Genomic DNA, 16,808 nt, shown 5'->3' on the forward strand with positions numbered 1-16,808 from the left:
ACGATTCCAGAAATATTGAAGGTAATCCACTGGATGATCGTCGGGTGAAAGTTTGCGAGCTGGCAGACATAGTAGGCGTTCCAAAAAGGTCGATACATCGTAATTAACTGAAAATTTTAAGTGTTTGGCCGGTTTATAACGATGAAACTTGAGCCCATCACTTAAAATCCAAAACATACAATCGAAACAATGAACTTGAAAGGGAAAACCGGCTCCAAAGAAGGTTCAGTTCCAGACAAAGTCGTGGAGTCGGTTTTTTGGCATTCCCGTGGGATAATTTTCATCGACTATTTTGAAAAAGGAAAAACCATCAACGACTAGTACTAAACCAACTTATTGCGAATAACATTTGAGTCATAGGCTTCGTAAATTCCCCAACACTGAATTGTCTTGAAGGTATTCGATTTCTTTGTATACTGAGCAGCCACATCAATAGTCAGACATCATATTTGTATCCCTTGTAACCCTGTTAACGCCCTTCCAAGTCTCCAAAAACTTATCCATGTGACTATGGAGACATCCCATCCCACATTTTTCATTTCTCTGCATCCCTAAGAATTGTACACATAGTGGGTGTTCCGAATTTAAAGGCACTTCTTTTACCGCTTTTCCATACTCCTCCATCAGCCCAAGACTAATTTTTCCCCAAGAGGAATCCAAAATATACGATTACTTCTATATGGACGGTTTCTGCAAAACTGGAAGCTGTTCCGACTAAGGAAGACGGAATGATAACGCTTTCTCTATCCTCCGAGGTTCCAGTTCGGTTCTGCGCATTCTCAAGCATGCGCAGTGTGGATAAAGTGTCTCCAACGAGAGAGAAAATGAATATTGATTGAAATCACTTGTTATTTCATTCTTTCTTGATATTTAATAATATTGAATGACGATTATCAATACAGGGCGTTCTTTTATAACTGTTTACTTTAGGAATTTTCGAATTTTACACCCAACATTCGGATAATATAAAGTGGCGATTATGAATTAAAAATTAGTCCACCCTGTACGTTCTTTTATGTTTACGAAATATACATGAAAAAAAATATATTTCTAATTAACCGGATAAGGTAAATCCGATTTTAATTAATTTTAATATTGACCTACGACAATAGTTCGAATTGATTTCGTATAACTGAAATATTTCGAAGGTTACAGTCGGTAATTTAATTCCGTTGTTTCCTTGGCTTTTAGAAAGTTTAATAGACTTCCGGTCGCGTATATGAAAATCTAAAACGTAAGTGCAGTTGAGATTGAAACTAAATTGAGATCGAAACTTTCCTTCTTACTAGCGAACAAGCAAAAACTAACGCGAAATCCTAAATTCCAGTCACACTCTTCTTCTCTTTTATTTTCTTAACGATTAAAATGTAAATTAATATACGAGGGGGATAGGTTATGTTCGAACTCACTCGAAATGTTGTATGACAAGATTTTCAATAAAAATCGTCCAGTAAACTAGAGGATTCGTTCGTTTCCAGCGTATTTTCCTTTTTTTTTATATACGAGGATTATACGAAAAGTTTTATCAACATAATTTTAATGGAAATAGGGAAAATGTTGAAAAATATAACTCGAATTAAATGAAAGTTTGTCGTGGTCAACTCATTATGAGATTTTGGTAAAAATTTGACTCGAAGAATGCCCATTTTCTATTTATTTGAAGATCCAGAAGAAACTTATTTTTCTCTGTAACTTTTCATGTCCTTTCGAGTACTTTTCTCTTATTTTTTTATACGTTTTCGTTTCTTTACTAGTTTAAGCCTGTTTTCATTTTCTTTCCCGTATTTTCCTAAGTTGTTTAATCGCCGATTTGTGCCTTTTTGTTTACCACATTCGCTTCCACGTGACTTTTTATATCCCTTTGTTCCCGAAAAAAATTATAACACGGTATATTTGCCCGATCGTTTATATTTCTGTGAAAATGACGGCAGGCATTAAAATTTTTTGTTTTTTCATTGTTATATTTCCCTTTTTTGCGTTTCTGGATATCAATTTTCATCCTCAGATCTTCCATTATCTACGTGTTTGCTAATATTACTATATCATCGAGGTTAGATTAAGTTAGGTTAGGTTAGACATATCGTCACCGATTCTAGGTTATTTGTGATTCTTCTTTTTTATTGTTTGTCTCATCTCATCCATCAGTAGTTTAAACTAAAGTTTATGTTTAGGTTATGTTAATTTTCATATAATTTCAGTCATCTTCCGGTGAAAACTAACCTCACTTATCACTGTATCGAAAAAGCGTTTCCCGTCATTCAAAGCGATTCCTCTTTATCGTATTGTTGAATTTAATTTGAGAATATAGTTAATGTTGTAATGTCATGAAGAAATTACTCTTGTAAATCCGGTATAATCCTCGGAATATGGCATTATACGGAGCGGAGAAGATATTGTTTTGTTTGCTTAACAAATTAGGTACAACGTAGACAGAAACGGATTAAAACTCTTTCTCGCTAAATTCGACTAATCCGAAACTAAATTTTAACGGAAGCTTGTTTAAAGGAAATATATTCTAATCCCCACCATTACTTTTTCCATTTTTTTTTTTTAATATATTTCAATAAACGTTATCGAATCGATGTTTTTATGTCAAAACAACGACTGTCCTTGCGATTTATTTATAGTTATCGCAAAGGCCAGACGTACCGGCAATTCTAAACGTTTAAAATCGAATTGTAGATCATCGATATACGCGGGATCAATTTTCCCTTTATGATCGTTGACACAATGACGTTAGTCATCGCCCAGCCAATTATAATTATCGAAATGTTGCGCTATATCTGGGAAAACACGCCGAAAAAGCTCCTCCTTTGAGTCTCGGAGAAATATGTGTCATTATCTCAAAAGATCACTGAACTAAAGAAAGTTCTCGAGCACGTATTAGCTGCTTGTCAAATGTCAAATTCCGTTTCAAATTGACGTATATTTACAATTACTATCGTTTTACTTTCAATGGATTCAATTTTTATAAGATTTAAATCACTTTAATTCATATCCTTTGCATATTTAAAACACCCAAACATTCTTAGTTCTTAGCCTATCAAAAAAGATCAACAAAAAATCAAATAACTTGAAGTGTCACTATCTCAAAAGATCACTGAACTAAAGAAAGTTTTCGCGCACGTATTAGTTGCTTGTCAAATGTCAAATGTCAAATTCCGTTTCAAATTGACGTATATTTACAATTACTATCGTTTTACTTTCAATGGATTCAATTTTTATAAGATTTAAATCACTTTAATTCATATCCTTTGCATATTTAAAACACCCAAACATTCTTAGTTCTTAGCCTATCACAAAAAATCAACAAAAAATCAAATAACTTGAAGTGTCATTATCTCAAAAGATCACTGAACTAAAGAAAGTTCTCGAGCACGTATTAGCTGCTTGTCAAATGTCAAATTCCGTTTCAAATTGACGTATATTTACAATTACTATCGTTTTACTTTCAATGGATTCAATTTTTATAAGATTTAAATCACTTTAATTCATATCCTTTGCATATTTAAAACACCCAAACATTCTTAGTTCTTAGCCTATCACAAAAGATCAACAAAAAATCAAATAACTTGATGTGTCACTATCTCAAAAGATCACTGAACTAAAGAAAGTTCTCGAGCACGTATTAGCTGCTTGTCAAATGTCAAATTCCGTTTCAAATTGACGTATATTTACAATTACTATCGTTTTACTTTCAATGGATTCAATTTTTATAAGATTTAAATCACTTTAATTCATATCCTTTGCATATTTAAAACACCCAAACATTCTTAGTTCTTAGCCTATCACAAAAGATCAACAAAAAATCAAATAACTTGATGTGTCACTATCTCAAAAGATCACTGAACTAAAGAAAGTTCTCGAGCACGTATTAGCTGCTTGTCAAATGTCAAATTCCGTTTCAAATTGACGTATATTTACAATTACTATCGTTTTACTTTCAATGGATTCAATTTTTATAAGATTTAAATCACTTTAATTCATATCCTTTGCATATTTAAAACACCCAAACATTCTTAGTTCTTAGCCTATCACAAAAGATCAACAAAAAAATCAAATAACTTGAAGTGTCACTATCTCAAAAGATCACTGAACTAAAGAAAGTTTTCGCGCACGTATTAGTTGCTTGTCAAATGTCAAATGTCAAATTCCGTTACATGGATTCAATTTCTATAAGATTTAAACCCCAATAATTAATATCCTCTGCATATTACTGCATTAAGACACCCAAACATATTCAAAACACTTATCAAAAGTCTGACCGAAGCTTCTAACCACCATAAAAATATGATTCATCTTTAGAGTCATAAATTTCGTCCAAATCCTGTTTGATTTCGTCGTCGTTGTTAAATATTTTACCTCTTATTTCGACATTTAGCTTTGAGAGCGAAAGATGAGGCTAGATCAGGGCTATACGGTGGATAATCAATATCCACATTCCGTAACTGCCAGATCACTGCAATATGAGCCAATTCGATGATCTGGAAATAAGTCCAGAGATCGATGCATCCACATCGATACAAAATGGAAGTAATATTTTAAGCAATCGGTGTAATTTCGTTAAATTAATGAAGAACGAAGATGACAAATCCCATGGATTCCCATAGGACCGACCGATCCTGCAAATCTAATTCATGAACAAGAATATTTGTATATAAATATATAAATATATATATATATATACGGATTTTGCTCTTGTACTGGTTGGAACGTCAATATTGAATCTCTATTTGCATATAGATTGAGATTTTTGCATTTATATTTAACTAATGACCAGGATTCGACGAATTATTTTTTTTTTAATTACTGTATTAATACCAAGTCGCTTATTCATTTGGTTTTTTTGTTAACAAGAAGTTTTTAAATATATACGGTGACTCAATTTTTATAAATATCAAATCACTACTCAATCATTGAGACGTATCAGAAACCGCTAAAAGTCGAACGTCTTATTCGTATCCTTGAAACCTCGGTAATGATCTACCATGACTCGTAAGAAAATGATGCGTAAAAAAGTCGAACGGGACTAAATCAGTGTTATACGGTGGGTGATTTTGCTACGCCAGTAACAGTCGCAGTTCCGACTGTTACTGTAAAACTTGTCGTGACTTGTTAAGTTACGCTACGTCTCCTAACCTCATTTTATTGAAAATTATCAATTATGGATTTCCCAGACAGACCATTCGGTGTTGTTTATTGACGATTATCTCTATTTTCCAGCTGCTGAATCTTCTTCCACATTATCTGAACGTCTATGCATCTTATTCTCGAAAGGTTGTCGTGACCATAGACAAATTTCAGTCGTAGAGATTTGGAAATGTAGGAACTTTTGAATAATTATTATCATATTAAGACAAAACGAAAAACCATCAGCTACATCTAAGATTTTTCAAAATTATCTATATTATATTAAATATTGAACAAAAATTGATATAAAAAATTCTTCTTTCTAAGAATTAGTGCATTTTTGCTATTAGGTTCAAAATAATTGAAAAATTACGTAATTTGAATGCTCCACAAAAAAGTTTTTTTAATTTAAGAATGGTTAGGTTAAGTTAGGTTAGTTAAGGTTAGGTTAGGTTAAGTTAGATAAGGTTATGTGAGGTTAGGAGACTCTATTGTTAACTAACCATCAGCTACATCTTAGATTTTTCAAAATTATCTATATTATATTAAATATTGAACAAAAATTGACAGAAAAAATTCTTTTTTCTAAGAATTAGTGCATTTTTGCTATTAGGTTCAAAATAATTAAAAAATTACGTAATTTGGATGCTCCACAAAAAAGTTTTTTTAATTTAAGAATGGTTAGGTTAAGTTAGGTTAGATAAGGTTAAGTTAGGTTAGGTAAGGTTAGGTTAGGTTAAGTTAGGTAAGGTTATGTGAGGTTAGGTGAGGTTAGGAGACTCTATTGTTAACTAACCATCAGCTACATCTTAGATTTTTCAAAATTAGCTATATTATATTGAATATTGAACAAAAATTGACAGAAAAAATTATTTTTTCCAAGAATTAGTGCATTTTTGCTATTAGGTTCAAAATAATTAAAAAATTACGTAATTTGAATGCTCCACAAAAAAGTTTTTTTAATTTAAGAATGGTTAGGTTAAGTTAGGTTAGTTAAGGTTAGGTTAGGTTAAGTTAGATAAGGTTATGTGAGGTTAGGAGACTCTATTGTTAACTAACCATCAGCTACATCTTAGATTTTTCAAAATCATCTATATTATATTAAATATTGAACAAAAATTGATATAAAAAATTATTTTTTCCAAGAATTAGTGCATTTTTGCTATTAGGTTCAAAATAATTAAAAAATTACGTAATTTGGATGCTCCACAAAAAAGTTTTTTTAATTTAAGAATGGTTAGGTTAAGTTAGGTTAGATAAGGTTAAGTTAGGTTAGGTAAGGTTAGGTTAGGTTAAGTTAGGTAAGGTTATGTGAGGTTAGGTGAGGTTAGGAGACTCTATTGTTAACTAACCATCAGCTACATCTTAGATTTTTCAAAATTAGCTATATTATATTGAATATTGAACAAAAATTGACAGAAAAAATTATTTTTTCCAAGAATTAGTGCATTTTTGCTATTAGGTTCAAAATAATTAAAAAATTACGTAATTTGGATGCTCCACAAAAAAGTTTTTTTAATTTAAGAATGGTTAGGTTAAGTTAGGTTAGTTAAGGTTAGGTTAGGTTAAGTTAGATAAGGTTATGTGAGGTTAGGAGACTCTATTGTTAACTAACCATCAGCTACATCTTAGATTTTTCAAAATCATCTATATTATATTAAATATTGAACAAAAATTGATATAAAAAATTATTTTTTCCAAGAATTAGTGCATTTTTGCTATTAGGTTCAAAATAATTAAAAAATTACGTAATTTGGATGCTCCACAAAAAAGTTTTTTTAATTTAAGAATGGTTAGGTTAAGTTAGGTTAGATAAGGTTAAGTTAGGTTAGGTAAGGTTAGGTTAGGTTAAGTTAGGTAAGGTTATGTGAGGTTAGGTGAGGTTAGGAGACTCTATTGTTAACTAACCATCAGCTACATCTTAGATTTTTCAAAATTAGCTATATTATATTGAATATTGAACAAAAATTGACAGAAAAAATTATTTTTTCCAAGAATTAGTGCATTTTTGCTATTAGGTTCAAAATAATTAAAAAATTACGTAATTTGAATGCTCCACAAAAAAGTTTTTTCAATTTAAGAATGGTTAGGTTAAGTTAGGTTAGTTAAGGTTAGGTTAGGTTAAGTTAGATAAGGTTATGTGAGGTTAGGAGACTCTATTGTTAACTAACCATCAGCTACATCTTAGATTTTTCAAAATCATCTATATTATATTAAATATTGAACAAAAATTGATATAAAAAATTATTTTTTCCAAGAATTAGTGCATTTTTGCTATTAGGTTCAAAATAATTGAAAAATTACGTAATTTGAATGCTCCACAAAAAAGTTTTTTTAATTTAAGAATGGTTAGGTTAAGTTAGGTTAGTTAAGGTTAGGTTAGGTTAAGTTAGATAAGGTTATGTGAGGTTAGGAGACTCTATTGTTAACTAACCATCAGCTACATCTTAGATTTTTCAAAATCATCTATATTATATTAAATATTGAACAAAAATTGATATAAAAAATTATTTTTTCCAAGAATTAGTGCATTTTTGCTATTAGGTTCAAAATAATTAAAAAATTACGTAATTTGGATGCTCCACAAAAAAGTTTTTTTAATTTAAGAATGGTTAGGTTAAGTTAGGTTAGTTAAGGTTAGGTTAGGTTAAGTTAGATAAGGTTATGTGAGGTTAGGAGACTCTATTGTTAACTAACCATCAGCTACATCTTAGATTTTTCAAAATCATCTATATTATATTAAATATTGAACAAAAATTGATATAAAAAATTATTTTTTCCAAGAATTAGTGCATTTTTGCTATTAGGTTCAAAATAATTAAAAAATTACGTAATTTGAATGCTCCACAAAAAAGTTTTTTTAATTTAAGAATGGTTAGGTTAAGTTAGGTTAGATAAGGTTAAGTTAGGTTAGGTAAGGTTAGGTTAGGTTAAGTTAGGTAAGGTTATGTGAGGTTAGGTGAGGTTAGGAGACTCTATTGTTAACTAACCATCAGCTACATCTTAGATTTTTCAAAATTAGCTATATTATATTGAATATTGAACAAAAATTGACAGAAAAAATTATTTTTTCCAAGAATTAGTGCATTTTTGCTATTAGGTTCAAAATAATTAAAAAATTACGTAATTTGAATGCTCCACAAAAAAGTTTTTTTAATTTAAGAATGGTTAGGTTAAGTTAGGTTAGTTAAGGTTAGGTTAGGTTAAGTTAGATAAGGTTATGTGAGGTTAGGAGACTCTATTGTTAACTAACCATCAGCTACATCTTAGATTTTTCAAAATCATCTATATTATATTAAATATTGAACAAAAATTGATATAAAAAATTATTTTTTCCAAGAATTAGTGCATTTTTGCTATTAGGTTCAAAATAATTAAAAAATTACGTAATTTGGATGCTCCACAAAAAAAGTTTTTTTAATTTAAGAATGGTTAGGTTAAGTTAGGTTAGATAAGGTTAAGTTAGGTTAGGTAAGGTTAGGTTAGGTTAAGTTAGGTAAGGTTATGTGAGGTTAGGAGACTCTATTGTTAACTAACCATCAGCTACATCTTAGATTTTTCAAAATTAGCTATATTATATTAAATATTGAACAAAAATTGACAGAAAAAATTATTTTTTCCAAGAATTAGTGCATTTTTGCTATTAGGTTCAAAATAATTAAAAAATTACGTAATTTGAATGCTCCACAAAAAAGTTTTTTTAATTTAAGAATGGTTAGGTTAAGTTAGGTTAGGTAAGGTTAGGTGAGGTTAGGAGACTCTGTTGTTAATTCTTCTTTACAATAATGAAACATTCGAAGCTAAATTCAGGGATTGGAGATACGGTTTTTATAACTGCAAATGTGCGCTCTAATCACCGCGAGCTCGATGCACGCATTCATTTCATGAGTATGATCCTTTTTTTATTTTTACTGGTGGTCCATTTACCGTTCCCCTGTTTTTCGAAAGCTGCTGCGTTTTTGGGTTCAGTTCAGTTTTCGAAAATTGACACTAGACATAAAGAAGAAGATAAAGAAGAAGAAAGATGTACCAAAACCAACTGATTTATAGATAGGTGCTTACAAAAGCTTGACTCATATGTTAATCGGTGCAAACAGCTTTTTCAACTGTGGAATTTTACCAAAAATACTGTCCCGCAATCTCCGACGCATCCGTCAAACTTTTAGCGATTTTCACCGAAAAAGTGAGTCGTGAAGGTGATTTAGGTGAATAGTTTTTCGTAAATCCGTTTCGATATGCCTTTAGAAACGTCTAAATCATATTTTTGATTTAACGATAGCTCAAAATATTTTACAACTTTATTGATAATAATCGTTAATTTCCTAATTATCGTTACAGGTTCCCAATATCCTCTGGAAACCGAGTTAAAAAATGGAGGATCGCGAGATCAACCCACTATCGCCACCCTAGTCATCAACCCTACGAAAGACGACGACGAGGCAGTTTTCCGTTGCGAAGTTTGGAACCGAGCCCTTCTCGATGACAAGAAATTAATTTCAACGATGACCCTAAGTGTTAACTGTAAGTTTTTTTTTTTTTTCAATATTTCTTTTAGACCAGTTCTTTCGACGCGCCAAGTGAAAGGTCTTCTTCTTTTTTTATAAAGATATGAGAAAGCGACGAAAGTAGGTTATAAACCGCTTAAAGCGATCCTAACCTAAATCAGATATAAAGTTTTTTATAAATTCAAAAGACTCAAATATTAGTTTTTATTGACACCAAAATACACCGACTATTGTAAACACAATATCCAGTATACCGAGGTAAGGTAAATATTACAAATTACAAAATTTATACGACGAAATTATATATAAAAAATGTCCTGGAACTTTTTCCCCTTTAAATCGCCATTTCTAAGATACGAGGGAGGTCCGAAAATAACCGATTCCTTACCTGTTTACACGCGTGTAACAAGAAAAAATCACACGGGATCACGTCAGGCGAATAAGGTTAGTAACCATACGAGTTTTAATCAAAAAATATTAAACGTCGATGGATCTAAGTGTAAGTGGACAAACCGGTCTCTTGTCAACCAAAAATCGAATCCACAACGAGGTTTCTTCTTCATCGATCGCCATTTTTAAATCATGCAAACAATTCATACGTACAAATTGAAACGTTATCTTTGTAAACGGTAAAAAGGACGGTATTTGTTAAAAAATACACAGATTAATACTAATACGACAATTACAGAATGAATTGATTACTTGATGATAATCAGGAGTGCCCAATAACTGTAAATACAACATTCATGTAATTATTCAACTATATATTGAGTAGTTTCGTAATTTACGTAAACCTTTGGCTCTGTCGGAAAGGTTCTTTGATACAAATTATTCGATCTAATATTAATTTGATTCAAAAAAATAATCCCTAGGTCCTATTTCCGATAATTAAGCGGGTGCGTCTCGGCACGCTCTCCGTCAGCGGTAAAGGGATCAGATTATATCGTATTCTATCTCCTAAAAGTCGATTAAAAAAATGAAAAAAAATACACTGTGAGAAATATAGAAACGATATTGTTTTTTAAAAGTTAGAATGGGATAAAGTAAAATACAAAAAAAAATAAAATCAGGATGTTTTATCTTAAAATAACTAAAAAAACAAAACAAACAATTTAAAAATGATGATGATAATTCTAAAAATGGTCTCAAAAATAAACGTTTGATCCAATTTACAAAAATCTTTATATACAACTTTATTTATAAAATAGACTGAAAGAAATGTTGAAATTAAATATTTTTAATCAGAGAAAAAGTCAATTTATGTTCGATTTTACTTATAAGCAGGTGCAATGTAAAAATTAATAGCTATAACAAAAGTAAAATCCACGAAAAATGTGTTTCACTTACCTGAAATTCAATTTTAAAAAAAGCACACTTTCACTTGTCCGATTTTAAAACGATAAACAGCGTATTGTACACTGTTTCTTCGAGAATCACTTTGGTTATAACGGATAGTTTGGTGTCGAGTTGTAAAGTAAAGGGAAACGAGCGCGCCGGCACGCTCTCCGTCATTGGTGAAGGGAAAGGATAGCGTGCCGGCACGCTGTCCGTATTGAATGTGTTAAGGAATTTCCTGATGTGTTTGATGAAAAAATAGGTTGTATTCCTTGTATAGAAATGTCACTGATTCTTCGGAAGGGAGATCGCCCAAATTTTGTCGAGTAGCGGTCGAAAAGAAACTTACCTCACAGGTGTCATTACCCCTAGTGACTGGGGCTTCCCTGTAGTGGTTATTCCGAAGCCTCATGGGGTTGTACGACTTTGCGTCGATTATAAAATGGGGGTTTGATGACAGTGACAGCCTCAATGATTGCTTGATCAACTTGATTAGATTCACAATAACTGCAGATACAACCAACAACTTTTATAAGTCTTTAGATACTGTCTTTCACAAAAACCAACCATCAATTATCGTTGGAGACTGTTTTTTACATTGCAGTTTCTTCTTCCGATGAATTCTTCCTAGTCGATGTCATTACTTAATCAGAAATAACCCTTAGAAGTTTGGCTTTAGGGTTGAAGGTCACTTCTATCGACGTTTTCTTTTGGTTTCTTCCAATCTTTTGCGCGGAACACATCTTAGTTTACATATTGTTGAATTTGATGCTGAATCTTTGATTTAATGAACTGGTTCTTTTAGCATCCCCAGGACTTCGTCTTCGTCAATTCCTTATGTCTTCAAGCGATATAATTTGTTAGGTAAGGCTCGATAGAAAACCTACGAAGACTGGCCTATTCACTTTTCGAACGATTGACTTATTAGACGAGGGTCGTTCGGTCCGGAAGAGATTGAGGCGATTTTTTGTTTATTTGAACCTTTTTCTTTGTGGCTTTCGCAAATTTCCACGCCCCATTCTTTTAATAATATATCCAACCGGCTATTTGTTAAGCTACTATAAAATTAATAAGCATTCAAAACGTGTTTGTTGGTGTTTATCGCGTTTCTGGTTAATTTCTCGCTGGAACATTTTTGTTTATATTATAAATATAAAAACGGGGTCAATTTTTTGCAGATACTTACCTGTCATAAACAGTTTAAAATTGAGCTTTGATAAATTTCAACGTATCTATAAAGATTGCGTGGTTTTAACTATATTTTCGTTAGCTAATATCGCTTGGATGGTGTTTACAAGAAAGGAATTAACTTTTATATTTCTCGAATCAAATCAAAATTTATTATTCGTAAAAAGTTCGACACGTTATAAAACCCTAAATTCCAATCATCAGGTAATTTACAGTCGTATACGAAATATGTTCAAAATCAAAATTGAAAACTATTACGCGAAAATTAAAATTTCTTGGTATGTATCAAGTTCAAAACAACTTTTCAACGTCTTTCACAAAAACCAAACCGACAATTGTCTTTAGAGACTTTCTTTCGCAAAAATTAACCATCAATTGTCATTTGGGACTGTCTTTTGCAGAAACCAACCGTCACTTGTTTTTAGAGAATATTTGTCACAAAAAATAACCGACAATTATCGTTAGATACGGTATATTACACAAAACAACTGTCATTTGTCTTCAGAAACTGTATTACACAAAAATCAACCGGCAAGCGTCGTTAAAGACTGTATTTTACACAAACCAACCGTCACTTGTCTTTAGAGACTGTCTTTTCGGAAAACACACCGTCACTTGTCTTTAGACACTTTCTTTCGCAAAAATTAACCATCAATTGTCATTTGGGACTGTCTTTTGCAGAAAACAACCGTCACTCGTCTTTAGAAACGGTTTTTCACAAAAATCAACCGACAATTATCGTTAGATACGGTATATTACACAAAACAACTGTCATTTGTCTTCAGAAACTGTATTACACAAAAATCAACCGGCAAGCGTCGTTAAAGACTGTATTTTACACAAACCAACCGTCACTTGTCTTTAGAGACTGTCTTTTCGGAAAACACACCGTCACTTGTCTTTAGACACTTTCTTTCGCAAAAATTAACCATCAATTGTCATTTGGGACTGTCTTTTGCAGAAAACAACCGTCACTCGTCTTTAGAAACGGTTTTTCACAAAAATCAACCGACAATTATCGTTAGATACGGTCTATTACACAAAACAACTGTCATTTGTCTTCAGAAACTGTATTACACAAAAATCAACCGGCAAGCGTCGTTAAAGACTGTATTTTACACAAACCAACCGTCACTTGTCTTTAGAGACTGTCTTTTCGGAAAACACACCGTCACTTGTCTTTAGACACTTTCTTTCGCAAAAATTAACCATCAATTGTCATTTGGGACTGTCTTTTGCAGAAAACAACCGTCACTCGTCTTTAGAAACGGTTTTTCACAAAAATCAACCGACAATTATCGTTAGATACGGTCTATTACACAAAACAACTGTCATTTGTCTTCAGAAACTGTATTACACAAAAATCAACCGGCAAGCGTCGTTAAAGACTGTATTTTACACAAACCAACCGTCACTTGTCTTTAGAGACTGTCTTTTCGGAAAACACACCGTCACTTGTCTTTAGACACTTTCTTTCGCAAAAATTAACCATCAATTGTCATTTGGGACTGTCTTTTGCAGAAAACAACCGTCACTCGTCTTTAGAAACGGTTTTTCACAAAAATCAACCGACAATTATCGTTAGATACGGTATATTACACAAAACAACTGTCATTTGTCTTCAGAAACTGTATTACACAAAAATCAACCGGCAAGCGTCGTTAAAGACTGTATTTTACACAAACCAACCGTCACTTGTCTTTAGAGACTGTCTTTTCGGAAAACACACCGTCACTTGTCTTTAGACACTTTCTTTCGCAAAAATTAACCATCAATTGTCATTTGGGACTGTCTTTTGCAGAAAACAACCGTCACTCGTCTTTAGAAACGGTTTTTCACAAAAATCAACCGACAATTATCGTTAGATACGGTCTATTACACAAAACAACTGTCATTTGTCTTCAGAAACTGTATTACACAAAAATCAACCGGCAAGCGTCGTTAAAGACTGTATTTTACACAAACCAACCGTCACTTGTCTTTAGAGACTGTCTTTTCGGAAAACACACCGTCACTTGTCTTTAGACACTTTCTTTCGCAAAAATTAACCATCAATTGTCATTTGGGACTGTCTTTTGCAGAAAACAACCGTCACTCGTCTTTAGAAACGGTTTTTCACAAAAATCAACCGACAATTATCGTTAGATACGGTATATTACACAAAACAACTGTCATTTGTCTTCAGAAACTGTATTACACAAAAATCAACCGGCAAGCGTCGTTAAAGACTGTATTTTACACAAACCAACCGTCACTTGTCTTTAGAGACTGTCTTTTCGGAAAACACACTGTCACTTGTCTTTAGACACTTTCTTTCGCAAAAATTAACCATCAATTGTCATTTGGGACTGTCTTTTGCAGAAAACAACCGTCACTCGTCTTTAGAAACGGTTTTTCACAAAAATCAACCGACAATTATCGTTAGATACGGTATATTACACAAAACAACTGTCATTTGTCTTCAGAAACTGTATTACACAAAAATCAACCGGCAAGCGTCGTTAAAGACTGTATTTTACACAAACCAACCGTCACTTGTCTTTAGAGACTGTCTTTTCGGAAAACACACCGTCACTTGTCTTTAGACACTTTCTTTCGCAAAAATTAACCATCAATTGTCATTTGGGACTGTCTTTTGCAGAAAACAACCGTCACTCGTCTTTAGAAACGGTTTTTCACAAAAATCAACCGACAATTATCGTTAGATACGGTATATTACACAAAACAACTGTCATTTGTCTTCAGAAACTGTATTACACAAAAATCAACCGGCAAGCGTCGTTAAAGACTGTATTTTACACAAACCAACCGTCACTTGTCTTTAGAGACTGTCTTTTCGGAAAACACACCGTCACTTGTCTTTAGACACTTTCTTTCGCAAAAATTAACCATCAATTGTCATTTGGGACTGTCTTTTGCAGAAAACAACCGTCACTCGTCTTTAGAAACGGTTTTTCACAAAAATCAACCGACAATTATCGTTAGATACGGTCTATTACACAAAACAACTGTCATTTGTCTTCAGAAACTGTATTACACAAAAATCAACCGGCAAGCGTCGTTAAAGACTGTATTTTACACAAACCAACCGTCACTTGTCTTTAGAGACTGTCTTTTCGGAAAACACACCGTCACTTGTCTTTAGACACTTTCTTTCGCAAAAATTAACCATCAATTGTCATTTGGGACTGTCTTTTGCAGAAAACAACCGTCACTCGTCTTTAGAAACGGTTTTTCACAAAAATCAACCGACAATTATCGTTAGATACGGTCTATTACACAAAACAACTGTCATTTGTCTTCAGAAACTGTATTACACAAAAATCAACCGGCAAGCGTCGTTAAAGACTGTATTTTACACAAACCAACCGTCACTTGTCTTTAGAGACTGTCTTTTCGGAAAACACACCGTCACTTGTCTTTAGACACTTTCTTTCGCAAAAATTAACCATCAATTGTCATTTGGGACTGTCTTTTGCAGAAAACAACCGTCACTCGTCTTTAGAAACGGTTTTTCACAAAAATCAACCGACAATTATCGTTAGATACGGTCTATTACACAAAACAACTGTCATTTGTCTTCAGAAACTGTATTACACAAAAATCAACCGGCAAGCGTCGTTAAAGACTGTATTTTACACAAACCAACCGTCACTTGTCTTTAGAGACTGTCTTTTCGGAAAACACACCGTCACTTGTCTTTAGACACTTTCTTTCGCAAAAATTAACCATCAATTGTCATTTGGGACTGTCTTTTGCAGAAAACAACCGTCACTCGTCTTTAGAAACGGTTTTTCACAAAAATCAACCGACAATTATCGTTAGATACGGTCTATTACACAAAACAACTGTCATTTGTCTTCAGAAACTGTATTACACAAAAATCAACCGGCAAGCGTCGATAAAGACTGTATTTTACACAAACCAACCGTCACTTGTCTTTAGAGACTGTCTTTTCGGAAAACACACCGTCACTTGTCTTTAGACACTTTCTTTCGCAAAAATTAACCATCAATTGTCATTTGGGACTGTCTTTTGCAGAAACCAACCGTCACTCGTCTTTAGAAACGGTTTTTCACAAAAATCAACCGACAATTATCGTTAGATACGGTCTTTTAAACAAAACTAGTCACTTGTCTTCAGAGACTGTCTTTTCGGAAAAACCAACCGTTAATTGTCGTTAGAGACGTTCTTTTATACAAACCAACCGTCACTTGTTTTTAGAGAGTGTCTTTTAGAAAAACCTGCCGTCAATTGTCATTTGTAACTGTCTTTTGCAGAAACCAACCGTCACTTGTTTTTAAAGAGTGTTTGTTACAAAAAACAACCGACAATTATCGTTAGATACGGTCTATTACACAAAACAAATGTCACTTGCCTTTAGAGACTGTCTTTTCGGAAAAACCAACCGTCAATTGTCGTTAGAGACGTTCTATTACACAAACCAACTGTCACTTGTCTTTAGAGACTGTCTTTTCCGAAAACACACCGTCACTTGTCTTTAGACACTTTCTTTCACAAAAATTAACCATCAATTGTCATTTGGGACTGTCTTTTGCAGAAACCAACCGTCACTCGTCTTTAGAAACGGTTTTTCACAAAAACCAACCGACAATTATCGTTAGATACGGTCTTTTAAACAAAACTAGT

General features: G+C 32.7%; 1 protein-coding gene across 2 annotated transcripts in view; it reads left to right on the forward strand.

Annotated features, from left to right (window-relative positions):
* Positions 1 to 16,808, forward strand: part of LOC130446443 (contactin-5) — a 303,482-nt gene that overhangs the window by 269,524 nt on the left and 17,150 nt on the right. For both annotated transcript variants that reach the window (XM_056782712.1, XM_056782711.1), the window contains exon 4: positions 9,469 to 9,651. In XM_056782712.1, the coding sequence (XP_056638690.1) occupies positions 9,469 to 9,651 (183 nt within the window). The remainder of the gene's footprint in view (positions 1 to 9,468; positions 9,652 to 16,808) is intronic.

The sequence above is a fragment of the Diorhabda sublineata genome, chromosome 7 (genome assembly GCF_026230105.1).
Source record: "Diorhabda sublineata isolate icDioSubl1.1 chromosome 7, icDioSubl1.1, whole genome shotgun sequence".
Classification (NCBI taxonomy): domain Eukaryota; kingdom Metazoa; phylum Arthropoda; class Insecta; order Coleoptera; family Chrysomelidae; genus Diorhabda; species Diorhabda sublineata.